The sequence below is a fragment of the Sparus aurata genome, chromosome 16, assembly GCF_900880675.1.
Source record: "Sparus aurata chromosome 16, fSpaAur1.1, whole genome shotgun sequence".
Lineage (NCBI taxonomy): Eukaryota > Metazoa > Chordata > Actinopteri > Spariformes > Sparidae > Sparus > Sparus aurata.
This window is the reverse complement of record NC_044202.1, coordinates 12,478,001-12,505,678: the sequence shown is the minus strand read 5'-3', so window position 1 is coordinate 12,505,678 and position 27,678 is coordinate 12,478,001. Positions and strand designations below refer to the sequence as shown.

At 41.6% G+C, this 27,678-nt stretch overlaps 2 protein-coding genes across 6 annotated transcripts; both read left to right on the top strand.

Moving 5' to 3' along the window:
- The first annotated feature begins 1,038 nt into the window (after positions 1–1,038).
- LOC115566081 (serine/threonine-protein phosphatase 2A 56 kDa regulatory subunit delta isoform-like) lies at positions 1,039–8,140 on the top strand. The gene is made up of 4 exons (XM_030391819.1): positions 1,039–1,374; positions 1,958–2,023; positions 3,124–3,274; positions 8,037–8,140. Exons 1-4 carry the CDS (start codon positions 1,348–1,350, stop codon positions 8,138–8,140), a joined length of 348 nt encoding a protein of 115 aa, XP_030247679.1. The 5' UTR covers positions 1,039–1,347.
- ppp2r5ca (protein phosphatase 2, regulatory subunit B', gamma a) lies at positions 8,125–26,168 on the top strand. 5 transcript variants are annotated; one of them, XM_030443970.1, is made up of 14 exons: positions 8,125–8,340; positions 15,145–15,344; positions 17,527–17,637; positions 17,927–18,019; positions 18,130–18,260; positions 18,822–18,881; positions 19,036–19,144; positions 19,469–19,522; positions 19,750–19,920; positions 20,018–20,145; positions 20,945–21,046; positions 21,242–21,314; positions 22,550–22,666; positions 23,482–26,159. In XM_030443970.1, exons 1-14 carry the CDS (start codon positions 8,247–8,249, stop codon positions 23,614–23,616), a joined length of 1,578 nt encoding a protein of 525 aa, XP_030299830.1. In that variant the 5' UTR covers positions 8,125–8,246; the 3' UTR covers positions 23,617–26,159. The 5 variants fall into 5 exon arrangements, with proteins under 5 accessions (XP_030299830.1, XP_030299832.1, XP_030299833.1 ...); XM_030443972.1 differs by having other exon boundaries at positions 8,126–8,340; positions 22,585–22,666; XM_030443973.1 differs by lacking the exon at positions 15,145–15,344 and having other exon boundaries at positions 8,126–8,340; positions 23,482–26,168.
- Positions 26,169–27,678: the final 1,510 nt, after the last annotated feature.

Below are 27,678 nucleotides of genomic sequence, written 5' to 3'. Positions count from 1 at the left end.
GCGAGAACGCGCTGTATTTTCCCTGCCCTTCGAAAAGTCTGTGCACGCCACTGCTGAGATGTATATCTGATACAAAGGTTATTTATAAATAAAGAAACCAGTTCAAATTGTTTGTTGTTTTGAATTTTATACGGGGGGAACCAAGGTTTGAACCATGATCATTAGCTACCTTCCTGGGATGGTAATATCCATTGGTATCCATGTACAGTTTTACATATTTTTTTTTGTTTGTTTTACACCCCCCCACCCCCCCTCCATCTTTTTGTTATGATTTTTTATGACTATATTATTATTTTGTTATAACTATATTATTATTATTATTATTATTATTATTATTATTATTATTATTATTATGTCTATATTATTATTACGTGACATTTGACCTAGAGACAAGCTGTGTGCCCACTGGCAACAATTGTTGCCAGTCATAAAAATGCTATTTTCTTCAAAACAAAGTACAAAATGGAAAAAATAAATACATAACATGATTCAGAGGGACTCAACTGATAAAATGATTTGCCTTACAACTCCGAAAAAAATCTGGGCACAAACGGGTTAAGCCATCATAAAGACACTCTCCATCTTTATGTCCAGTGAAGGTCTAAGTAAGTTATGTCTATTTTCATGGTAACACGGTATACAGTATATTATGATAATTATTATTACTACTACAGATACAATGTTCTACAAAAGTGTTTTTCTTTGGTTGCACAAATGTCTCACTATAATTTCACAACATATTGCCTTGACAGGCATTAAACTTGATATTGAGTCGAAATATATTGTTTTAATAACACTGCTGCCCACTACAGCAGGTGTTAGTTCAAACCGTCCAGCATCAGTATTGGTTGCAGTGTGGTATGCTCACTATAACTTTTTGTGTGTGTGTTGAACTTGATGTTTCTTTTACTTTTTCACCAGGCGCCCCATGACCCCAAGTGTCATGCCATGAGGGGCAGCGGCCTCCCCCTCCTCCTGAGATACAACACTGCCCCCCTGTGGCACTCACAACACATCACAACCGGCTGCGGACACACACGTCCCTCCCTCAGGCTGGAGGATACAACGGGTACCAGAAAGTGCAGCCACGGCAGCGGTAAGTTAGATGTTGACCGCGACCATAAATCGGCAGTTTCTTCGGTTATGAACTCTATCTTTTTTGACCAGAGCGTGAGCAGCCACCCGCGGAAGCAGGATGGCACCCTGCTGCGGCCGACACTCAGGTCACATGGTGCGTTTACGGTCAGCCGTGAGAACCACATCAGTGTGTAGCTGCAGACGTGTTAACCGGGCTTCTGCTGCTGCTGTCAGTGTGTGACCGCTGACACTGGGGAAGTCCTTCTCAGCATGCCTCACAAGAGCAAGAAAGACAAGGTAAAGTAGATCTTTTTAAGCATTTCTACTGAATGTTAGTTTAATAGAATACAGTAATATGAGTAGCCTAGTAGTAGTTGTATTTTTTTTCAGTCATCACACACAATAATATAAACAGCATAGACAGTATAAACAAAGTCAGTCTATAAGTTAAGTAGTGTATAGACAGGCCTGGTAGTAGATTGCTTGTATATGCATCATATATTCTTATTAATTAAAGCTACCCTCCACAAACAACAAAGAAATATTCTTTTCATAACCAAAACTACATACTTTAAGTTGATATTTGCATCAATAAGAAGCACATCTCCTCATAATACCTTTTTTAAAAAAACCCAAAAAAAAAACAACTTTTCTGTAGAGCAAACTTCTCAGCTTGTATTTGGTCTCCTGTCCTGAGATAAACTTTTGTACACACTCCGACAGTGACATGTGATTACATTTCATAACATGGAGAGTGAAGCCGGGGATCCTGTGGGTGTGAGCATGGTGATAGGTCCCGTTAATAGTATGTGTGGCTTGTTTTTGTAGTGATGTATTTTACGTTGATGTATTACTTTTTAATTGATTCCTTGTTCTTTAGGAATCCTCCAAATCTGGAAAATCTAAAAAGTCTGGAGGTAAAAATGGGCCTATGGATGACAAAGATGTAAGTATTTTATTAACCTTACACTGTGTTTTGCATGGAATACCTTATAAAACGTACAGTAGATATAAGAAATGCTTTACTATTGTGTAGAAAAAGGATACAGACTAACCTGCACAGAGTGAGGACACTACAGTAGATATCATAATCATAGAGATCTGAAAAAAAGGCACCCACTTTTTGACATTATTTAGTTTGTTTTTAGTGTTTATTTACATGTTCATACACTACTACAATGCCTCACTGCGACATTACACACACAAACACACACACACACACACACACACGCACACACACATTCACCTTATCACATGCTGATATTACACAAGCTAAAGTTTAACAATAGCTTTTAACCTCGCGCTCCCTGCGTCCCCTAAAAATTCAATACTCATCCGTTTATTTCCACATTAACGACCTTTTGTCCTCGCCAAATGAAGGCAAAGTTGGTCATGTGACATCACAGCATGATCTTATGACTGTATTCTTTCTAAAAATACTCCCGTTCAATCCCTCTCTATAACCCATCATGACTCGTTTGGATGATAATGCAAGGCATCGTGACGGCTATTTTGGTCCAAATCATTTCTGACGTACATCGGTGATGTTGAGCATAGTTAGCACATCCAGATTGGGAGAGACCTCATTGATTGATTGCTGGACCTGCTGTTTGTTCCCATTGACAGCTTTATCAGCCCCATCTGAGCTCAATTATTCTGTCCGCCGAGGTCCATCCCAAACTCTTGTCAACAGATGCGGTGCAGTACACCGGCGACCGCGATCAGGTTGCTTCTCTGAGAATTACCCGATCTGATTCGGAAAGGAACTTGACCCTTAACCACAACACCCTCACCCCTTCTCCTCCTCTCCCTCCTTTTCCTCTCCTCTCCTCTCCTCTCCTCTAGTTTCCTCACCTCTCCTCTCCTCTCCTCTGCTCTGCTCTGCTCTCCTCTCCTCTCCTCTCCTCTCCTGTCCTCCTAAGGTCTCCACATTTGACACTTGAGTAAAGTGATTCCTGTGCCTGTTTCCTTCAGGGGGCAGGAACTACCTCGCCCTGCCCTGCTGCAGTAACGGGAGCCCTTCCTTTGCGACTCTTGTTTCTGCAGGGCTCCAATAAGAAAGTGCCTCCCGCAACTCAGCTGATGAGGGTGAAGCAGCCGGGGTCACACTCGGCCATGAAGAGAGAGAAGAGGTTCAGCACTTCCTCTTTCCCCCTCAGCGCTAACAGAGAGCTGCAGAAGCTCCTCGCACTGGCAGGTACGCCTCCCTGTGTCTCCATAAGAAGCGCTCACTCTTTAAAAAAAAAACACACACACAAAAAAACAGCTCCTCTACGTTTCCCTCCTCTGTAATAATTCACATAAGCTTTTTACACTTTTTTCTGGGAAAAAAATACCCTGGATGACCTCAATCTAAGGCTGCATGTTTGGCCCATATGGAGGAAAGGAATCATATTAACAATTCATAGCCTCGGTGGATACTCATAACCGCCTTTTTAACCTTGAGGTCTCTGCTTGCTACATAATTTATAGCGAGGCAGACTGCCCATCAGCTTGATCTGTAATGCAAATGATGTGCAATCAGCTGCATCTCCAAGCGTACCTGGAAGAAACAGATATTACCCCTGGAGGCCCCGCTCATGTAAGGCAACTCTGGCTCACACTGAATGGACAAATCAAGCCGTGAACTCTGTGTCGGATCATCTGGGATCTTAAGAGTCCTATGAATACTTTAATCTATGCTGCACTTGAGCATGAGCACGACTATGCAGTGTGAACTACTGTGATGGCAGATTTGGAATTGTCTCAACGTTATTCGCACCAATCAGCGAACCAGCCGTGGTAACCCTGGTCACGCTGACGCTAGATTCGGGAGACCAGACAGTGGGGTTGAGGTTTGAACATTTACATCAATCTTTCATGGCTTCTTTGTTTACACACAGCATTACAGGCAGGATCTGGCCTAAGTGGTTTCCTGTAAACCATACCCAGCTATGCTTTGTGCTCATACCTGGACGAGCAGGGTGACACTGCGCAGGAACAATAGACGTGTACACGCCGGAAGGGATTTGTGAGTTTGAGGGAGACACGGCCACAGTGTGTCACCATCAATCCTGAAATGATAATTAGTTGAGCTGATTCACGCTTCATTTCTGAGTTTTGAGGAGAAAAAAAAAGAGTATTATTTCAGAATGTCCAGGCTGGGCAAAACAACAACACAACAACATGAAGACGGCACTACCTGATATTCGAAACGATATAAAATTACAGTAGGTGTAAGGTGGGTATCACAGATTGGATCACAATACGATAGGATTCATGGTACATTGCCCCCACGATAACGATAGTATCAGACAAGGTACTTAAGAATTGTTTTTTAGATTGGAAAACTGAAGTATTTACACACATTCCAATTAAATTTTGTTTTGATGTGGGATACTATGTGTAGGACATGCTTTCAGCCACGGTGACAGGTTTAGGCAATTGAAAAAGTCATTCATGTTATCTTGATTCACGACTATCCTGAGAATGAGTGTTTGATATCCTCTATCGTCCCATCCCTAATCAGGATACAGCAAATAAACCATATAAAAATTATGCAGTAATTGGCAAATTACAAGACAATTATCTAAAAATACATCAAAATATCTGTTTAACTGAAGAATATAAAATGCCACTGAAAAGTCTATTAGGGATTTATTAACTGGATTGTGGTGTCAGTTTCACAGAGTTTCAACTTGACTAAGATATAACTGAGTCTTAGCCTAATGCCTCTTTAAAAACACACTGACTGCAACTCGTCCATGTCCGCATGGGCCATCATTCCAGTGTAAGACAGCCATAACCTGGGCTTACTGCAAGGAATCAGAACAGTTCTGGTGACAATATGTTAAAAGGATGGATATATAACCATAGCTCACATAATTCTTGCAGTCTGTGTAAATTAAGTTTACAGAAGTTTACACCACATGGTGTCAATAGGGAGTGACTCTGGTAAGTCAAAATGTCCGGGGAATCGGTGTCTGCATGACATAAATAAGCAACCGCTGCTGCCTTAATTCTTCAAAATAAAAGTACAGTAGAGAAAGAAATACATAAACATATAAACTTTGCCGTCTCTCTTACGAGTGTTTGGAGACCAGGATGCGGGCACAGACAGAATCACAGAGAGGCCAGGGCGATATGTATAAATGGATATTTTTTTGTTTTTTTTGTGGCCACAAGTACGATCCATTTTTACACAGACATCACAAGATGGCCTTTCAGTGCCACAGGCTCTGTTCTCTCTGTCTGTGTGTGTGTGTGTGTGTGCATGTGTTTGCGTGTGTGCATGTGAGAGAAGAAACATAGGTCTGTAAACATCTGTGAGACAGTTTCAAATGTAATGTCACAAATATGTTGATTGCAGATGAATTATGGGGACATTTTATCTCACTATTTGGTCGAGCGACCGCAGTGCTGGTGTGGCCAAAATGTTGTCAGTAGGGCAACAATACATGTTTGATGAAGAGAGGTAAACAGTACGTTGTTCCAAGCGTTGGTGAAACATTTAGTGATGGGCTTGTGTTACTCCGGCACAAACCGTCCAGCCTGTGCTGCCATCTCCTGGGTGAAAACAGAAATCTATCATTTTGTTGTTAAAGTCAGTTTTTTATGGGAAAACGTTGAGAAGTTTCACTTTGGTTTGATACAGTGTTTGGTCTTTTTTATTTGATTTAAGCTGTTGGCATAAAGGAACTCTGTTTAAAAATTATAATTTGGCTGCAGTATTTTGTGTTTTTTATTATTGTGAACAAATGAAAAGACAAAATTTGTCGGTTTGAGTGCCAGTATTTGTTTTCTTTGCTACTCCATCTGTTGCACTCAGCAGCAACACTTTATACTCCTTGTGAAGACATGAATCTCTGCAAACAGGTCACACACGTGTCTGATTTTTAAAAAGAGCTGATCAGCTTTAGCAAAATTTACTCAGGAGGTAAATATTGCATTTGTCAGGGACTATTTTCAGCAGCAGATTAACACACATTTGGTGAGTTGGTGTGTGTGGGCTTGAGTCTAAATGAACTGCAGTGTGTGAGTTATCATGGTAATAAAAGACACGTCACCCGGCATTACAATTTTGCTTATCCATGTGCTTTTTTAAATTCTTTTGTTTTATAGACAAAAAGAGATTTATATAGAACATCGCAAACCAGAATAATTTTGGTTTGATACAAATCCAGAGGGAGTCCTGGTGGTGTTTCTGAGCCCACTCCCTCCCGGCCTGTCCAAGCAGTAGGAAGTAAGTGGCAGGTTTCAGAAAATACCGCTGCCCGTTGTCATGGCTGTGGAATGTAATGGCACCTCTTGGAGAGGCTTTGGCCCCTCGGTGACAGAATACCAACAGAGAGAAGTGCTTGGTGATGAACACTTGGCCCTCTCCTCTCCTCTCCTCTCCTCTCCTCTCCTCTCCTCTCCTCTCCTCTCCTCTCCTCTCCTTCACCTGCAGTGACTCATTTTTACTTGCGAAAAAAGGTTTCAAATACAATTTCTGAGGTCATGTATCTTCAGAATATTTTGCCATGTAGTTTTATAATGGGATATGCATTTAAACAAGGTGTTTAGACCTCGAAATATTACCAGGATTTTGGAAGCTAGGAAATGTTTCATGGGCAACCAAATATCAGCCGACTTTTAGGTGAACTTATTCTTTAAGAATTGTACATCCGATTGTTGTGCATGTGACAATAAAGCACTTGCAGTCTAGTCAGAGGCAGAACAACAGTGACATGACTTACTGTAACTCCCGCCCTCCTCTGTGGTGGAGTTTTAATTAATTCGCTGTTAGATAATCGTCTGGTATTGATCTTTGTTGGAAAACAGCATAGGCCTTTTGTTATTTACTGGCTGCGAAGTGACTGAACTCCACTGTTATGAAAACCCCCGGTTGGCCCTGTGGTGTGAATGTGGTTTTGCCTCATGTGCCTTCTGACAAATCACATGAAACGAGGGAAAGGCACCCTGTTTGTAAAGATGAAATGCAGATTATTATTATTATCTGTCGCCTTGGAGTTGAACTTGTTTTGGTGGACAGCCTCTTGAGACACTTTTTCACTAAATGGGTCAAGCATAAATACATGATTCACAGTGTGATATGTGATGTTCACCTTGTCTTATATTGATAATTAAGTCACTGGAAGAACTTTCAGAAATAATGCTGCACAGAGCTGCAGCGGTTTCCTGCACTGTGAGCCTGTGCACTTAATTTTTCTGTCCTCTCGCTTTCATTTCCTGTTTACAGCTAATTTCGTTAAGCACATGTAAGACACTCAGAATAACATAATGCAGCAAATTCTGCCATTGCTGCGAATAGTGTGTGAGTCATAAAAGCCTCTCACAAAAAACGCTGAAGATTGCAGCTTAATTTTGTTGTTACTGGAGAGGACACAAGTGTGCATCCATCCATTTTATATCTATTTAGACTCAATCAGGAGTGGATCTAACCATTTATTTGAGTTAATATTTCCTATTGTTCATTCAGGGCGGCACTTCACCATACGTTTTGGATTGCCTTTTATCTTGTGAAGCGAATAAATTGCACAGCAGCTTGCTATTGAATTTCTTTTGTGTTCTCTTGCCGGAGAGCTCTGCAGTTTGGGTCCCCGGTAGTCCTGTCCTCAGCCCCTCATGTGGTTTATTCTTGTCTCCTTCTGTTCCTTATTGAGTCCGAAGATTTGAGGGCCCCTCTGACCCTCTGCCACCTCTCCTTTGATAAAGAAGCAAGCAGAGATGACAGGAGGAAACAATGAGAGACTTTGAAGATTCAGCCAGGGCCTCAGAGTAAGTTATATCCAGCTGCTTATCCTCAGTCAGATTACGCTGAAAAACCCTGCTAATGGTTAAAACTGTGGAAAGGACTTAAGTCAATCTGATCTAAGATCTGTAGCAGGGCCTGCCTTGCAGAGACCAGTGAGCGGGGAGGGGGAGGAGCCGGAGCGAGAAAATTCCAATGCATCTCCCGCCCCCTTGCCTCCTCTCAGCCAACCACCCTCCCTCTCTCCCAGCAGCCTTTGCCCTCATTGCTCCAGAGCGGCCCGCGCTCGGCCAATCAGCTGGCGCCTCCGCTGCTTACCTCACTAACTAGCCAGTTCCCTCCAGCAGCGGAGAGCTTCATTTTCTGATCTGCTTTTGTGCTAAAATGGAGGCTGGCCTCTCGCCCTGAGTGGATCGCCTTCCTGGTTGAGGTTTAGATGTTGACATGCAATAAATCCGGAGACAGGATGGTTGTGGATGCACCTAATTCCAACGGGCCCTTTCAGCCGGTGGCTCTTATGCACTTCAGAGGTACGTAAGGACGAATTATTCTTCCTGTATTGTCCTGGGGAATTAAGGAGAACGAGAGAGAGAGAGAGAGAGAGAGAGGGAGCTGTGTGTTGCTGTGCTCCTGTTCCCCTCCACTGGTTACAGCCTGGTTAGTCAGCATTCAGCCGCCTTGAGAAACGATAATTGTGCGTGTGGTTTGAAGAGCAGCCCTGTTGTGTGTGAAAGGAGAACCGAGCGACTGTTATTCGTGTGGCTTGCGTACATTTCTGTGAGCCAGGGGTGCTACATTAAAAAAAAATCTGGTTTTACTAGCTAGCTTGCTCTCTCTGCCCATCCCCCCGCGCCAAGCTAGTGATGTCAAAGGAAGTGAGGTCATAGCCCAGGGAAGGGTCTTCTCCCATTTAGGTTTTTTTTTTTCTTCATGTGTTTGATTGCAATTGTGTGTTTTCTGTGTTTTTGTGTGTGTGCCGTAAGAAATGGCAGCCTTTGAGGGAAAAGCTTCAAAAGGAGTCAGTCTTGTCTTCCCCTTCCTCGCCTCCTTCCCTAGCTGCTCTACCCAGCCCAGCATTTTTGTCACACTCCAGTTCATCTGTGCACAAATTGGTCATAGTGTGTAGGCTGTAGACAGACACTGCTCTGCAGCAGCAGCCCCCTTCTCCTTCTCTCCCCTCCTCCACCCTTTCCCCCTGTTATCCTGCTGTCAGCGACATGTTGAGGCGAAGAAACTGAATCTGAATGTGGCCCTTAATTGTAAATCTCTGTCAACAGTGCGACCTGGCCATCTTTTTTTGCCGGAGCGCAGCACAGCACTTATGTTTTATGGTTCCAGCACCGGGCTCGGCCTCTTAATGTGTGTACAATGTACTCAGTCATGTTTGAAAGGCCCAGCCTGTTACCACTGTACTCGGGTGCAACCCAGCGTTAGATGAAGCCTTGGGCAATTATTGATTACACTCTATTGAGCCACAGAGGCGACTGCCTTGAATGACAACTCAGTGTTGGGGAACAATCAGACTCTCTCTGCCTCTTTCTCGTCCCCCTCTTTGTTTGTCTCTATCATTCTGACCCCATTCAGACCAAAATCTCCATATCCGTTTCACACAGTGTCTAGATTCTGTCAAAGCCGATCGCAGTTCATACCTGCCAACTGAAAATGTCGCAGTTCAGTGTTTGGATGACCACTTAGAGCGGTTTTCACTTCCCTTTTCTCGCTTTTGTACAGGGCGAAACTGAAACTACAACCAAACCAAGAATGTGTATATGAACAGGACTGTGGTGTCTCACCTCAGATGTGGACTTTGTTTGGGACGTTTTTCAGAGTTTCTCACGCACACGAATGATGAAGTGACCCTTCAGTATGGGTGGGAACGCTTTGGCCTTCACATTAAACAGCATCAGGCTTCACATCCCAACATTTCCTCTGTATGTTTTGGGTGCATTCATGCCTGTCTGTATTTATAGTCATGTTATCAGACAGTTTTGCGTTCTTCATGACTCACCAAAGAGTGTGAACCAGCTCTCTGGATCTCTTTTTCTCTGTTTCTTTGAGATGCGAGACATCATCTTAATAACAAAGGCTGCATTATTAGTCACAAGGCTGCCTCCCAAGTTGCATTGCGGTCTGAAATGTGGCAACGATGCCTATCTTTAACTATATACCAAACAACACCTGTGCAGTGATCCATAAACTTTGCTCGACTCTATACTGTAAACGCTGGATGCGTTCTCCGGTGTTGCTTTCCAAAAGCGACTCTAATGAATGAATGGGTCCAACCTGGCTGCTAATATGCCCTCCAAACTGCAAGACACTGTCCCTCTGCATCGCTAAAAATAGTGACCAGTCAATGTTTACATTGATCATGCCGATAAAGCAGATTGTCAAACCAGTCCTGACTCCAGACCAGCAGCTGCTAATTTGACCCATTTACAGTGCAAAAGTGGAGACTGTGGTTCCAATGTGACTCCAGTTATTTATTACTTTTGTTTTGAACGGGGGGAGCATTAAGATAAATCATCCTCTGTTCTCCACAAGACACGATAGTCGTGTGTGTGTGTTTGCGCGCGCTCTTTCCCCTCCTAAGGCTTCTGTTAGTTACATTAATAGAGGTCACATTGTGGTTAACATCAATTTTGGGATCACAACACTGGGCCTTTATCTGTTGCACAACAACCCACTGGGGTATTTTAGGAGTGTACAGAAACTTTATAACACACGCAGACGGACTTATGTAATGCGAGCAACACACGGCCAGAGGTGCGAGGCATGGCAGGACATTCCAGTCCGGCTTCAAGTCCCAGTGCAACCAGCACACATTACAAAATCTGTTGGAACAAGAACCTTATTAGCGGTTTCCCGAGTTCTGCGGAAGACAAACTTTGCAAGGGGGTTTGGTGGTCCTCTCTGAAGACAATGTGACTTTTTGAAATTAAAAATATGTAATGTCACAGGATTTCGGGCCACATAGTGGTGGGGAATGAGGGATTTTTGGATGCTAACCCTGAAGTTGGCATTACTCTTCGGATCTTTCAGTCGATCTTGGATTATTGCTGAAGATGAGATTGACACCACTTTTAGGGTTTTTGAAGCATGAAAACAATCCCCGTAAGTAAAAAGCCAAGGTTAGCTGTAAACGAAGTACACTGCAGTCGTGTGACTTTAACATCACACACACAAAGCTTCTGTACGGAGGGACATGTGTGTAGATAAGTGTCGGCGTTCAACTTGATAATGTTTAATGTCCCCGACAAACTCTTAAGTCTCATTTACCTGAAAGAAACAAGAAAACCACGCACAATGTTACAATTACCTGACATTTTATGCTGTAGAATTAAATAATATATGCTTATGTTAGCCACAGACATTATTTAAGGCTTTACAGCAAAAGTCTTTGAGATAAGTGAATCGGTGCTGCAAAAAAAGTGTTTTTAGGACTCATTCCTGTGGAACTCTATTGGATCAATTCCGCTTGGGACCATCTACAACCATTAGATTTGGGAAAAGTAATATAGTTACTTTTGGACCTCTCCACGTTGATTTTTCATTCATTATTAGACTTGTGTGGTGCTGGTGCACCAATGTTGGGGAAGATTGTTCACTAGTAGAGTTTGGTGTTTGAAATAGAACTAAACATTGATATACAAACGGTAATCTAATCCTCCTCCTGTTCCACCAGTAGTCTGGTGCACCTCAGTTGACCTAACAGGCCTCATTCTGAAATCACACTGTGGAGACGAGTCTTAGTCATGATAATGATAAATGTCCTGGATCCCCCTCTCTCCGTCTTATGTGTTTTTAATCAGGAGCACTGGCTCACATTGTTATTCTTGTTGTGACAGCGACAGCGCTTTTGGCCGTCAAATCTTTATGGAAATGGCCGATAATGGCAGCTTGCACACTTACCCTCTCTCCTTTGGAATTCCCAACCTCTCGCTGTCATCAAGATAAATTGGCCGACTTGAAACTGACACTGCAGAAGTGTGTGTGTGTGTGTTTGTGTGTGGGAGGGTGTGTGGGTGTGTGTGTGTGTGGGTGTGGGTGTGTGTGTGTGCGCACAAGCCAAGTCTCCATTATGTCTGAATAGGATATCTCTCTTCTTACCTAGATTCTGCCTATTTGCAAGTATGTGTAGCACTGATGTGTGTCTGAATGTGTGTGTGTGTGTATGCCCTTCTCTGTTCTGTGCTGTGGCCCCTTGTCAGCTTCGTATACCTTCATTGAAATGAGGGTATGATCAAATAGGGTTTAGCTGCCTATTATTTCCCTGAAAGTGTCCGTGTCAAGTTTTTCCTGCAGTGTTTTGCACCTGCACGACTGATTTGGAGTAAAAATGTTATTCCGGTCTCTTTTTGATTGGATATTACGCTCAGCCTAATTAAGACAAGATGGAAGGTGGCAGCAGAACAGAGACCAAATTAATCCATCTCAGAGTAATGTGGTTTTATATACATTTCTGCGCTTATACGGCATGTTTGCACGTTTGCATGTTGCTCTGTTTGCTCTCGTCAGCTGGTTATTACTCATCAATTTTCCTTATTTGAACCCTGTGCCAAATTCATAAATCGTGATTTGTCTCGCAACCTGATTTGCTTATCTCAGTAATTGGAAATCCTCTGCCTACAGGTTACAGTACAGTCATGAAAGAGGAATGGGATTCGTTCAGCCCCCCACCCCCTTTGACATATGTGCCATATACCTGATCTAATCTAACGGCCTCATCATGTACAGACAGCCTCCGAGCCAGCCCATTGTCAACGCCACACCCTTACTGATCAGTAATTACAGAGTATAGGAAATGCAGTTTTGAATCCCCGGTGTGACTTGTTGAGACAATAAATCCTCTGTATGTATTTCTCAGGTAAGATAAGGATTGTATTAATTTGCCGACTGCTCTACTTTGTGCCCTATTCTCGCATCATTACTGTGGATATCCTCGTACAATATGGAGCAGAATTAAATTTCAGGGAAAAACCTGGAAAAACAGCGTAATGTTAACGTTAGGCTGCTGTAGGTGGCATGTGAAATGAGCATGAGTGTAGGCAGGGACTGCTCGAACATCCTCCTAACCTCATCTTCTGTCAGATGCAGAACATGGGTTACCAGCAGAAACTCTAATGAAAGTATGAAACCACATTTATGTCAGTGAGGTTTTTGTTTTTCTTGTTGCGTTGTAAATCACTACCAACCAAATGGGAGCATCTTGATCTGACAGACCTCTTATCTGTGTCGCACGCAGCTGCCTCTGTCAGTTAAATTAACCCTGCACCTGAGCGTGGAGAAGGAGTACGCTGACGTTCCGAATTTGCCTATTTTATTACAGCTGCAGCCGGACTTGCGCAGAAATCAAATTTAGATCCAGGTCCGTCAGGGAAGAAACGTGAGATAACAGTCTTTTAAAAACACGTCTCTTGTTTTATTGGGCGCAATCTTATCTGAAATGTAATTTAAACGGAATCTTTGTGCCGTATTTGCATTCTAATATAGAACACCACAATCTTGATTCAGTTTTTGCAGGTGTGAAACAGTTTTTTTTTTTTTTTATTTGTGGCAGAGAGTTAGATCTTACAAAAACTATACCATTCTCATGTCTCTAGTAAAAATATATGGCTACAGCAAGCAGACGCTTAGCATAGCTTAAACAGGCTGGAAGTAATGGCACCAGCTGTATTGGCTCAGTCCTGTGAGATGATGGCACACCAGCAGAGGGTTGGATGTTAGTCAATGTTAGGGCCGCCAGTAAGTGCATGTGGTCCTATAGGTTTTGCGGTGTAGCCCACACTATTGTCGGCCCTCGCTAGTGGCTTTTTGCATGTTGAATTGGTGGCAGAGGCCATCTGTGAGACGAATCACTCTGATTGAATCTTCAGCTGAGCAAATAAGAAGTGCATGAGAAGAGAAAGAAAAAGAAAGCCCTTTGAGCCTGTTGCTGTGGTCTCCATGATATCAACTTTTAAGTGCAATTTCTCCTTATTTATCACCTCCATCTCTATGGCTCTGGCCACCCTGGTAGGTCACCTGGTGGAGAGTGTGCCCCCATGTACAAGAGGATAAGCCCTCAGCTGTGGCCTGGGTTTGATTCCAAGCCCTGGCCCTTTTACTGCATGTTTTCTCCTCTCTCTCCCCCCTTTCCTGTCACAATCTTGAGCGGTCCTTTCAAAATAAAGGCACAAAAGTCCCCAGAAAAATGCTGTTTTATCAGAACAATGGTTTGTATATCCGCAGTTCTAGGTCCTCAGGTATATTCTAATTAGTTGGCCATCAGCTGTAGTCTTTGAGTTGTGTTGTGTTGCTTTGCCACGGCTAGTCTTGTGATGTCAGTTTGCTTTGTACAGGTGTCAGTAGGCTTATTGTCACCTTTGGACCAGGCCATGCTAGCTGCTTCCACGCATTTCCAGTCTTTATGCTAAGCCAAGATAGGCTAATCTGCGGACATAATGACTTAGCGGTGTCGATCTTCTTATTGAGCCTTGGGCAAGAGAGAAAAAAATGCTCAACTCGAATAAAATCAGCCAGATCCTGATTTAATTTTTAATTAAAATGCCAGCACAGTAAGAGCAGTTATTTGGGTGGCTGAGAAACGCATGTAGTTTTTTTTCCTCCAAACGGACTATCAAAAGATGAAACCAAACATTGTGAAAGACAAAACAAGCTACATCACAGATGTGACACATAACTACATAATTATGGTGTCTGTGTGTTATTACTGCGCCACAGGGGCAGGTAGGAATTTAGAGTAACTGAAATGTAGGTTTCCTCTTTGTGTTGTCAGGTGTGAAGTGTTGACTCAGGACTGGCCAAGATTGTTGGTTCACAGGCTGTGCTCCTGGGTGCTCTGGTGGAAATCAGGAAGTCCTCAGACCACTGTTGAAAAAAAATAAAATGACAGACTGAAATAGAAATGTTTATGATTTATTTTATTTTTTATCCCTCAGCTTGTGTGTCAAATGGCCGGACCGTGACCGTTAACCCACTTCCCAAATCCTTCCTCCTCCTCTCCCTTTCCATCCTGTCTTTTCTCCTTCTCTCTGCTCTGGGCTCTCACCATCTTAGCCTTTCTCTCAATGCACTTTTAGTCTTCATGACTCATTTGCCTGTCTTCATCACTCTCTTGCTGCCTCAGTGCTGTTTTAACTGTCAATTATGCCGCCCCCTCCTTTCTCTTGTGACCCCTCACTCTTTGAACATGGCTCCATTCTCCTGTACACTCAGCCGTCCTTGTTTCATCACCGCTGTGAAGCCTCGGTGCACACTCAACTCCCTTTTGGTGGTCCCTGGGCTCTTTTCCTACCTTCACCCACCTCACTTTTCCACCCTCTTTGTTTCGTCAGATGTGGCCCCCGCAGAGCAGGAGAAGCTCTTCATCCAGAAGCTACGACAGTGCTGCGTTCTTTTCGACTTCCTGTCTGACCCACTGAGCGACCTGAAATGGAAGGAAGTCAAGCGGGCGGCGCTGAGCGAAATGGTGGAGTACATCACCCACAACAGGAATGTCATCACAGAGCCCATCTACCCCGAGGTGGTGCACATGGTCAGTGGAGCTGGAGGGGTTTATGTTTGTGGTTCAAGCTGAAGATGAGGGTGAAACTGAGAATAGGGGCAGGTTGTGGCTGAAGGAAAGAGCTGGGAGGAGCTGAGAACACATTATATAATCGAGCAGTGGGGTTGTGTCCCAGCTGATGATTGTTATCAGGTTTGGATAACGCTCAGGGCAGAAAATCTGTTTTTCTTGAGGTGTTGAGATATTCTATCTAGTCAAGTATTTGCTTGCTGTTATTTTTCAAGAATAAGATGGGTTCAAGCTGGAGAGGGGAGAGTCATACGATTGTGGCAAAAACTGTAATAATCTATAAGACTTGATCAGTACCTTGGTTTTATGACCACATCTGCAAAACTATAACATTCCCATCAGCCTCAGCGTTATGTCGTTTAGGTGTTATTATGGATCCAGTGCTGTTATTGCCATTCTCTGCCTCTGTTTCTTAGCCCTTCAGTGGTTGGATTCAAGCATGAGGAGTGAGATCAGTTAGGGTAACAAGATCAATGTCAGCCAATCAGAAGGCAGGATAGGACGGGTCTTGGCAAGAAAAGCACCGCCATCCATAATGACATGCTGGAATGCAAACTATGAACGCTAAAATCTAAAGTAAGTGATGGTAACACAATTTGTCTTGCTTCTACTCTGAATTATGAGCAACACTCGGTACACTAAAGTTATTAAGGCTGCAACTAATGAATATTTTCACCATTAATCCATTACCATCTGTAAAATGTGTCAAAAAATGTTCATCACAGTTCTCTTTCATAGCATTTGTTGTGTCTCACTATAGGTTCACCCATGCTACTTAGAGAATCGGGGTTATGCAAATAGCCTAAAGTTTCCCAGAGCTTAAAGTGAGGTCTTCAGATTGCTTCTGTTAATTTACTATCATAAATTCTATCACAAATCTCAGATTTAAGAAGCTGTAAATGTTTGATGTTCTTGCCATGAAAAATTACTGAAACTGCAAAAACATCTTTTATTTCATCATATCTTACATTATCTTCGATTTCCATCTAGACTTCACCAGTAGAAAATCTAAGCAACCTAAATCACCATGATGATGGATGTCCTGCTTACCATCTCCCAATCTTTACTGTGCAGCGGTGCAGAAATGCTACCATAAACATGATGAAACACTGTAGGCTAGTAAGATAATCTTCCCTAGTTGCTAATATCAAACTATTCTCTCCACATCATCAAAGCCAACAGCAGCAGCACTATAATCGCTGTAATGACATTTCCATTTACAGTCTCCATTGTGGAGTTAATGCCCAGTCATCTTCACAGCCCAGTTCTGGGTTGAAGTGCAGCACAGCACAGGCGGTCTATCTACCTTGTAGCCTGTCTTTTCAAACAAGGCTCCCTGTGTTTTAGTAGGCCACCTGCACTGTCCCATGATCTGCCTGGCAGGGAACAGCAGCCCACAGGGGAGTCAGTTGACACTGTGAGAGACCAGAAACACAACACACTTGGATTATTGTGGGCCCAAACCCTTGGAGGCCAGTTGCAAGGACAAAGTTAACATTAACCCCAAAAAAGAAAAATAATTTTAGAGTGCCTAAGATCGGCATTTAATAGAAATTCACAAACATTGCCTAAATGTACTCTGGTATCAAGATCTCTTGTTTCCTTCACCGATTCGATCAAGAATCAACAGAAACCTCCGAACCATTTAACACGAGGGCTGAGAACTGAATAAAGGAGCTGTACTCTTCATATAATGGCGGCATTTATAATCAACCTTTTAGAAAAGTTGATGTGCATCAGGCTTTGTGGAGACTCTTGTCCCAAAAAGGAGGTCTTGGTTACAAAGATGGTACTCTGATTGCGCGGACTGTGTTTAAAAGCACAGTGTTGTTCGAGCAGAGTGAAATCCAGAGAGTTTATGAAAATAATGTTAAAATCTGTGCAGTTTATTGATGTGGTTTCACTGTTGATCTAACCACAGTCATGACTGTAAACATTTATTCAAGAGTGGGGAACTTTTAACAGGATGTTGAGGTCACGCTGTGTGTTTTAAGTTCAATATCATCTATTCTGGTCAGTTATTGCCATAGGTGAACCGTGACTTCGGGCTATTAAAACAACAAAAGGAAGTCAACTTAAATGGCGGTACTGTCCAGTTGAAAAAAACGTTCACTGTATCGTTTTCATTCTTCTCTTCTTCCAGTTTGCGGTGAACATGTTCAGAACATTGCCTCCATCGTCCAACCCCACCGGAGCCGAGTTCGATCCAGAGGAGGATGAGCCAACACTTGAGGCTGCATGGCCGCACCTCCAGGTTGACATTTAAATCATTTAATAACCGTTTAAATTACGGTGCAATTCTGGAATCATTCCTTTTAATACCTGTAAAAAGAAATTGCTAAGAAACAGTCTATTATTGCCCCTGAAGAAAGAGAAAAATTAGAGCTGAAGATTAATAAGCAGAACGTTTATCGGCATTAAAACTGTGTGTTTGGTGTTGGTTGTATTGTGTACTACCTCAACAATGAGCACATTTGACCCCTTTTCTTCCTTAAATTCCATCAGTATTAATTCTCTTTGTGTTTTTCTCGTCTCTGTTGCAGCTCGTCTATGAATTTTTCCTTAGGTTTTTAGAATCACCCGACTTTCAGCCTAACATAGCGAAGAAATACATTGACCAGAAATTTGTTATGCAGGTAAGAAGACAACTATTTCGGCAAATTCTCAAGAGTGTATGATAAAACAAACAACTCGATTTGCACTTTCACTGTCATTACACTAACATTTCATGTCTCTTGCATTGTAGCTCCTAGAACTATTTGACAGTGAGGATCCCAGAGAGAGGGACTTCCTAAAAACGACCCTCCACAGGATCTATGGAAAGTTCCTGGGGCTGAGAGCATACATCAGAAAACAGATCAATAACATTTTCTATAGGTCAGTGCAGTTCTCACACTCATTTTGTATACCATTACCATGTGGGCCCTATATTTACATGCTCTGGTGTGTAATTGGTTCAAACTCACCAGTCGATCTCCTCAGCAGACAGGGCTGCAATGGCTTCAGTGCAATCCTTGGGGGAAACTCTCACCGTCCACTAATGGTGCTTGTTTTTTGCCACGCACAGGTCGAGGCGGAAGCAATTCTATAAATGTTTGTTAAATAATCAGATCCCCAAAGTTAGAGGAATTTAAAGTTTACTCAGAGGAACTGCCAGAAAGATTTTAAAGTCAAGACTGACTATTTAACAGCTTTTGACAATCTAGAGACAAAACCTGTAACAATGTCTTCTCATTGAAAGAGAAGACAAATTCACTTTTAATTGACAGGACTTTGATGGTCAGAGTTGCCCTAAAGGATTTATATTGCAGCCGTGTCCAGGCTACCAGCTGGATTACACACGCAAACATGTAAACAAAGGGCCCAAGTTGGAAAGATTTTCAATTCCCCTTGAGCCATAATATTGCCACTGAAGTAAGTCCCTGTTTGTTCTTTCAGGTTTATCTATGAGACAGAGCACCATAATGGTATAGCTGAACTACTGGAAATACTTGGAAGGTAAGGCCCGTAGCTTCAGTTACAAACTGATTACAGCTGCAAAGTTTGTCCTAAATGTAAAAGCTTTCTAATCATCAGCTGTTTAATCCCATAATAGCTGTTCAATCACACTAGGTGTTCTGATTTGTGTACTTCATTTGTGTTTATTTCCCAGCATAATCAATGGATTTGCCTTACCACTAAAAGAAGAGCACAAGATTTTCCTGTTGAAGGTTTTATTGCCTCTGCACAAAGTCAAATCACTCAGTGTCTACCATCCACAGGTACGTTAAACAAGACCTGAATCTCAAAAATCTATACAGAGAGAGAAATGTGTATACATATGTCATTTACATATGTCATGTTTTGAAAATGTGTTGAAGTATTCTTGTCCAAACCTGCTTTGAGTTCCCTCCTCCTCTTCTTTTCTTTCCTGAGAGCAGCAGGTCATTCTGCATGTTCAGTGGAAAAAAAAAACTGGCGTTACAAGTTCCAGTTCTATCCCTCAGGCATCACATGTCCCCTGCCGCGTTACCTTTTAGTCAACTTGTGCGTAAATTCAAATGCTTTGACAGTTAAGTGGTTGGAATTGTTTATTTGTTTTGCAGCTGGCCTACTGCGTGGTGCAGTTTTTAGAAAAGGACAGCACTCTAACTGAGCCGGTACGTCGAATAACATTTCATCTTGAATCATTTTCATCTCTTTGCGTAATGCTGCTTACTGAAAGTCAAATAAGAAAAAAATTGCAGTTGTTTTTTTGTGTTAGTTTTGCAAGATTATAAACTGCTAAATATTTGTTTGGTGCCATTTCATTTACTCCTTTTTACCACTGAAAGCTGCTCTCCCTTTATCCCCTCTGATTGGTTACCTTTCCCCGTCATCACATCAGGTGGTAATGGCTCTACTAAAGTACTGGCCAAAGACTCACAGTCCCAAGGAGGTGATGTTTCTCAACGAGCTGGAGGAGATCCTGGACGTCATCGAGCCCTCTGAGTTCGTAAAAGTGCAGGAGCCTCTCTTCAGACAGCTGGCCAAGTGTGTGTCCAGCCCTCACTTCCAGGTAACTGACAGCCGTACCTTCATAACTCTGCTATTTCGGGTGCAGCGGTGGTGGGTGTCTGTATATGTTCCTGACCGAGGTGTTTTGTTTTCTGTAGGTGGCAGAGAGAGCTCTGTATTACTGGAACAACGAGTACATCATGAGTCTGATCAGCGACAACGCAGCGAAGATCCTGCCGATCATGTTCCCGGCTCTGTACCGCAACTCTAAGACCCACTGGAACAAGTAAGCTGCTCAGCCGTCTCCACACGTGTCCTGCTAATGTCCGTACAGGCTCTGCACTTCACACTGCATGTAACGGCAGTGTGACACTTTGGTGATATCTCTCAAGTGTGTGCAGATACTAGAGCGCGGTCACAGAATGTACCCTGCTGCACATCAACTAAACAGATTTATTTATCATAAAGAATCTCCAGCAGGTTGTTTATCATGATCTACAATGCCTTTTTATGGTATCTTTTACTGCACATGAGCTTGTTATACATCATTTAAAGGTGCAGAAAATGATTCTGCGGAACGATGGGTGATTGTTGAGAGTACTAAAACCTTCTGTCACCAGAACACTCTTATTCCAGCTGTATTGATACTCAGTATCTTAAACATTTAACTTATTTTATTTGCTGTCTTTAATGAACAATAAAAGAGTGCTTTTCCATTCAGTCACTTTAATATCTCAGCATTTTAACACGTTGAACAGACAGCTGAAAATGAATGAATCATTTAGCTGATGCACAGAGAAGTGATCGAAAACTATCACCTATTATATAATTGAAGGCTTTGGTCACGACAAGGCATTTGAAGATGACGCCTTGAACTCAAACTGCCATACAAAAATAAAGTTGTCAAAAACAACAATTCATAATTTTTTCTCTTTTGTGCCATTTTTTTTGACTGAATTGTCAGACTTTTATATCACTTAAGGTTTGTTGCTGGATGACAAAAGTAGCCTCTACAGTAATGTTGCTTGGATTTGTAAAGATCTGACTTCTACGTGTGTCTGTGTGTCTTGTGTGTGTATTCGCAGGACCATCCACGGCCTCATCTACAACGCTCTGAAGCTTTTCATGGAGATGAATCAGAAGCTCTTTGATGATTGCACACAGCAGTTCAGGGCTGAGAAAAACAAGTAGGCACCACCGACTCTTCTCCCACTCGATTCATCTTTGTGTAAAAAAAAAAAAAAGATGTCTGAGTGACTTAATTGCAATTAGCCTCAAACGCTGCTGCAGAAGGGGTTTTGGGTTTCATATCAATCAGAGGAAGAGAGCAGATTTGATGACACGGTCTTTGTTTTTTGTTTTTTTTTTAATCCACGTAACAGAGAGAAGGCAAAGTCAAAAGAACGCGAAGAGGCTTGGGTCAAGATCGAGAACCTCGCGAAGTCGAATCCACAGGTGAGCGTATGCAATCACTTAACCAACCCCTGATTTTTCCTTTACTACTAATGTCTGTTGAGTGCGTGTTTGTAGAACTAATATATATGAAATAAGTGTCTTGTGTTTTGTTGAATTGTAGTTTCCATTTTATCCCATTTTTGTTTGCTTAAGACTCTTATTTTGTAGTCGGACTGGTAGTTTTTTTTTTATATTTTCACTGCTGGTAAAGATGGAAAGATCATGATGAGTGCTCCAATGATGTGCTTAGTTGTGGTGAATGGTTGAATCAGACATCTCTGAAAGTCTCTCTGAAGAAGCATTAGATTCCTTTGAGTAAGCACAATGCAGTTTGGATTTGAACCCTACGTTCAAACTACTGCCCCCTCTCCAAAACTGTATTCCACTGGGGTACAATATTAATTCCATCCAGTATTTAAGGACTAGTTCAAAATGCATTTATTCACTTTCTTGCAGAGAATCCGATGCTTAAAATGATACCACTCTCATGTCTCTATGGTAAACTTGAAGCGACAGCCAGCAGCTGGTTACCAGCAAGCTCCAAAGGTCACAAAAATCTGATCCCAACTCTGCGCAGTAACTTCCTAGGGTTTGCCCAGCAACCAGTTGAGATTTCAGGAAGTCAATGCATCTGGCACATACAGCATCTGTTAATCAGCAATTGTTGTTTTCACACTTCAGGATTAAGCAGACAAGATGTTATGTTACAATTAGTGAGAATTAGAGAGGCGTGTAGATGCATTTTGTTTTTTGTAAGAAGGCACTGCGCTAGCCGTTTGACTGTGTTTGCAGTCTCTGTCCTAAGCTAATGGCTGCATACAGTAATTACAGTATAGACATGAGTGGTATCAATCTTTTCTTCGAATACTGAGCAAAAAAGTAAAGTAAATGTGAAACAAAATTAAAGATTTCAACCCAACTCGATCGGTGGAACATGTGCAACAAAATCTGTAGTTTGGTGTCACCTGCGACTGATGATCTCTTGATATCACGTGACACAGCTGCCTTTTTTAAAATTCAGCACTCACTGTAAATTACAATAAATCAGTAATTAAATCAATTTGTTTCTTGCACCTCAACTAAAGCACATTAAACTGATAAGTGCAATAGATCAGAGTTGCTTCTTTTAGTCAGCTCAGAGCTTCTTGATTCATTCTTCTTTGCATGCGACTGAATGTCTTTTCTCCATCCTTTTGTGTTTTTTGTTTTTTTGTTTCCCTTTTTTTTCAACATAGTTCTCTATGTATGTTGATTCCTCTGACCTCAATAGTCCTGTAGCAATGGAGACGGATATCCCTTTGATAGAAGATGTTCAGAGGTTAAAAAAGACAGTTGAGGAGGGCGCGACTCAGGTAAACCTGACTTTCTCTCTGCCTCTATTCATCTTTCTTCTTAATAATCACTCTTTATATTCATAGATTTGTGTCTCAGCTAAGCTTGCGAAGTCTTCTAATTGAGGCTGCGTGCACTACAGTTCTTATTGTATACTTTCTGTGTAATTTGCAGTCTTGGTTTTGTTTGAAATAACAAATAAAAACAGAAAAAAAGACATAAGAGCAAATCTGAAATGGACCTAACACTGGAATCAAGAGTTTTCTTTTTTGTGTGCCTGCTTAACAATGCATGTTGTGTAAGTATGAAGCCCCAAAGTATCCAATATTATATATACAGTCTATAAAGTAATGATTAAATAATGCATTTTGCAAAAATAATGGGCTGAGTTATTCAAACTCTGTTTCACTTTACTTTTTGTAATTTTTTTTAAGATAATTAGTTGAGTCTGAATTTGAACTCCTTGGTTAAAAGATATTTGAAGCAATTTATTCCCAAAAATTATTTCATGATGTCCCAGTTTTTAACCATCGCACACTTTTGGGCTCCATAAATTTAGTGCAGGATGTCTGCTGATGCGTATTTGATTTAAATTTGTTGTAATAATAGTGTATTTGTCCAGTATTGACTGGCTCAGCACATCATGTTTTCACTCAGTCTTGTTTTTCTTCCATAAATTCAATTTTGATGTCTCTAACCGAGTTGTGCTCGAGCCGTTGTGCTTTATCTCGGAGATATGATCAGAACAGGGACAGTTTGACACAGAGCATTTGGCATGTTGACAGCAGACGACGACACGATATGTCATAATTAAACGTGTCCTGTTTCCTCTCAGTTGCAGCATGACCAGCGGAAAGAGCGGCCTATGGTGCGACGCAAATCTGAGTTGCCTCAGGATATCTACACCACAAAAGCCTTGGAGTCCCACCGCAGAGCTGAAGACATGTTGACCACCCATGATGGACTCTAGGTCTCGCCACCTGCCGGCTCTTTGGTCCAACTGCCCCTTCAACCCTCGACAGCCATGGACATCTTCTTTGCCCAGGTGCCGGAGTTACACCGGCGACCCATGTTGGGCTCTCCATCCCTCCTCCTACTATGAGTTTACCCAGAATCCTCAGTTCTCCTTCATTCCTGCTGCCCAAGTGCAGAACCCTGTATCCACCTCCCTCAGATTTCTGCTTTCTCAGGTTTTATTCTTTATTTGGAGAGGAGCGGGAGTGTGTTTATGTGTCTTTAAGCCCCTCGCCACATTCAGTTTGTTCCCCCCCCCCCTTCGGTTCCTCTTACCTTCCTTTCTCCTTCCACACCCCTGTGCGCTCACTGTAAATGTGGAACCTCGGAGTACGGACACCGCAACGCTGGTTCCTTCATTCCTTCTTGCAAGCGTGTTCACAATGGATTGAACATAGGAACTGACTGACTCACTGTCACTCGTCTCTTGGTCTCTGCTTGGTTTTCTTTTCTGTCAAAGGGAACAAAATCGGAACCCGTTGGTCAGATGAAAAAGACAAGACTTTCCCGTCATCTGTTGTTTGTCTGCTTTCTTTTTTTTTTTTTTTTTTGCTCAATCTTAACGGACATCTTGTCAGTGCCAACACCGTTGTGTTCTTTATGTTTATTTCATGTTTGTATCTGTGACTTTTAACAGGGACACCTGCCTTTTGTTTTTCACTGGTGTTTGAAAGATTTATTTTGTTTTAGTTTAGCACACCAGACCAAACTGAGTCCTGTCCTTAGCCTTGCAATGTCCAGGAAAGATGGCGAGGAAAGGAGAAGTTGTCCTGTGGACATCTGACACTTTCCATTTTATTCTTTTGTGCCATATGCCACTCTTTTATATGCTTGCTTCCTTATGTTCATTGGCAATATTTGAAAACCAGACCATAGTGATGCCTAGACAGTTCAAACAATGGTACTTACTGCTGTTGAGTTGAGGATGAAGCTGAATGAAAGCTGTTTGCTACCTAGATTGCAGTAGTAATATCTGGGGCCTGGGTGTAGCAGGAGGGGCCCTCAGTTGCCTATAAGTGCAGCATACTGAATAAAAAAGAAGAGATCAGCTTCGTGGGTGTTCAAGGTTGAGTGGTGGGTTTTTTAAATATATACATATATAAATATACCCCTATTTATTTTATAGAATCCCTATTTATTTTACTGTAAAATAAATGGGGATTATTATCTTTGTAAAAAGAAATATAATCAGAAATATACATTTTTGTTGAGTGGCAGAGGAGGCACAGAGGCTGTACACTCCGCTCACTGACGATTTTTAGCAACCGTTACTACAATAGGACCTTTCATGCTCATATTGTTTTATTTTATTTCTTTTAAAAGAGCATGAAAGTGTTGGTACTGTATGCTTTAAAGATTTTACAACAATAGAAATTAATTTATTATCAAACATACGAGTAGCTATTAACATATTGACATCAAAATATAAACACACAAATGACTTGAGAGCTACCAAAACTCCCTTTTTTTTAAATTCAAAGGTGTGTTGTGGCCATCCCTAACTTCAGGTGTCTGGTTTGCGGGTTTTTGTTTATTGTGTTGTTTAGGTCGGAACCCTCTTCCAGTCAGTACCATTGTTTAAACTAAGGAGGTCTGCTAGAGTTCTTCATATTTGATGTGTTGTATTTCTTTGTCTTGTCTCTGGAGGTTGGTAGCGTGGATGTCAGGTTTTTTTTTTTTCTTCTTTCGTTCTGGCCGTTCAGGATGCCCAACGCTGAAACACACTGGTATCAGATGGCCACAAAAATGCCAGATGCTGAAAAATAAAACTGACATTGTGACTTGGCTTGTTAACTGTATTAATACTGTATTTGCTTGAATGCAAAAAGATGTAAATTAAAACTACCATGTTAAACATGTACCTTTTACCCTGGAGGAATGCCATTCACCAAACTGATTGATTTCTGTTGTCGAGGTCATTGCGTTTTTGAAACAGTCCCGCTTGCTGGGAGAGATGTTTTATGGATTTTATGAGTTTATGAGTCAAGAGATGTTTGAGGTTTATTTTAGTGCTGATAAACGAGTCACCTGTGATAAAAAGAGATGATTAAAAATGATTTGGTGGCTTGTTCTGTTTCTGCAGGATCTTTGCAGATCTTTTAATTTTAACATATTATTTCCAAAACATGATAACTTAAAGTGTCCTTTTGTATGTGACCTGTACTATATGATTCATTTAATATTGTATATATGAGTTACCTTGTTTCATGTAGTGTTATATCTAGATTAATTTTGTACAAATTGTCCCTCTGTACAGAATAAAAACATCAATAGCAAGTGAAAGAAGTCAATCTGGCACATACCGTCTTATTTCTTCTGTTCTGGATGTACTTTCAGCGACACGAGGGTTTTAGAAAATGTTCTTATTTTTCTGATTAAAATCTGCAAAGTTTCCTCCCTCTATATAACTGACAAATGTTCATGCCCGTTGTGTGCTCCTATCACTGTCTTTAGTGGTGTACAACTATATAGAATGAATAAAGAGATTATTTGAATATATATTTTCAACCATGCATCCATTTTGGCTTTACTTCACTTGCAGTTTTTTCCCTCAGTTGTTTAAACACGTTTCTCAAAACTATACTGGCTTTCATCAAAGCTGAAAACAACCGTAATGTTGTAGTCGAGATGTTCTAAACAAGACCGTGACGAGATTGCGACTCCCACACTTCATGACACACTTACAATAACATGTCAAACATGCAAACCGTAGGCACGTAGAGCCCCATTTGCATAAAAACACCTACAGAAGATGAGTTGAAATACCTCTCCATTCAGCTTTTTATCAGTAGGTGCATGTGTATGTGCACCTTAAGAAATGTTTCGATACAATAATCAAATCACAATGCACTCAAAACCATGTTTTCTTCTGACAAAAACTGATTATTTCTACCAAAACGATACACACAGCTTCCATATGAATATCTCTAACAGAACATCAATTCCAACACTGGTGGTGACTTTAAATCACTTCCATTAAAAAACATTTCAACACGCAAGTTTGTTGGATCGTTCATTTTAACGTTGCATTGACACAGTAATTGTATCAGAACAAATGCGATGCATATTTATCTATCCAGCGAGCTCAAATTGGGCTGAACTCACCTAGAACCTAAACTTCTCTCAACATAAAGTTAATACTGCAACGTAGTAGAGGTCACCTGGGGCCTCTTTTATGATCGGGCGGATCATTACCTTTTTTTTTCCAGTGAACAAAGTGCACTGACAATGTGATTTTGCGTTTCGAGTTTTGCAAAAATGAATTTAGCATTTCTTTTTGTTTGAGAAAAGTGGAGCTGTGTTTAGACCCAAGAATTCTGGAGTTTTTCTTTTATCTGATATATATGCATGAAAAGTACAGAACTATCAAAATCATGGAACATTTGTATTATTGTTTTAATTTGGTTTGATGCATCAGTGATGCCTCCAGCAAGAAGCCAGCCTGGCAGTGGACTGCTTTGACCACAAGGGGAAGCCAGATATCTGAAAAAGGACATTCACTGACAGCCGGCCGTTGTAAAAATGCAGAGAACATCTGCAGCGCCGCATCCTGCAGGTCTCAGCTATCTGATCTATGACTGCACATGAATCTGCTGTGGAATTCATCCACATCTCAGCCGAACGTGACATTTATACAATAATCCGCCCCACACACACACACGGCAACGACAGTATCAGTCTCTCGAGATTTCCAGCGGCGCCTCGATATGACAAATCCTACTGTGAAATCAATTTTTAAGAGGTCCGGTGCGCTGTGCCTTCTCTGTGGTATTAGGGCAGATGTTTGCCACCAGTGTTCACTGGTAATCAAGAGTTCCAGTTGAATAAGGTTCATTGTTATCATGTGTTCCTCAAAACAACTTTCTCCATCTCTATCAGTTGTTTCACCTTGTGCCACCCCAGTCCCTTAAAGGATTTCCGTGTGAATCATAAATAAAACAGAATGAAATATACTCATACTTTGACACTAATTTGTGTTAATAAATGCTTTACAACAGATCGGTTGATAAGTGACTGA

What these genes read in the sequence shown, in the direction of transcription:
- LOC115566081 (XM_030391819.1), top strand. Translation starts at nt 1,348, where the DNA reads ATGCCTCACAAGAGCAAGAAAGACAAG. An exon ending in ACAAGAGCAAGAAAGACAAG is followed by an intron (nt 1,375 to 1,957) that starts GTAAAGTAGATC and finishes CTTGTTCTTTAG; the next exon opens with GAATCCTCCAAATCTGGAAA. An exon ending in GAAGCTCCTCGCACTGGCAG is followed by an intron (nt 3,275 to 8,036) that starts GTACGCCTCCCT and finishes GCCTCCTCTCAG; the next exon opens with CCAACCACCCTCCCTCTCTC.
- ppp2r5ca (XM_030443970.1), top strand. Translation starts at nt 8,247, where the DNA reads ATGTTGACATGCAATAAATCCGGAGACAGGATGGTTGTGGATGCACCT. An exon ending in ACCAGAAATTTGTTATGCAG is followed by an intron (nt 18,020 to 18,129) that starts GTAAGAAGACAA and finishes CTTGCATTGTAG; the next exon opens with CTCCTAGAACTATTTGACAG. An exon ending in TCTAAGACCCACTGGAACAA is followed by an intron (nt 20,146 to 20,944) that starts GTAAGCTGCTCA and finishes GTGTATTCGCAG; the next exon opens with GACCATCCACGGCCTCATCT.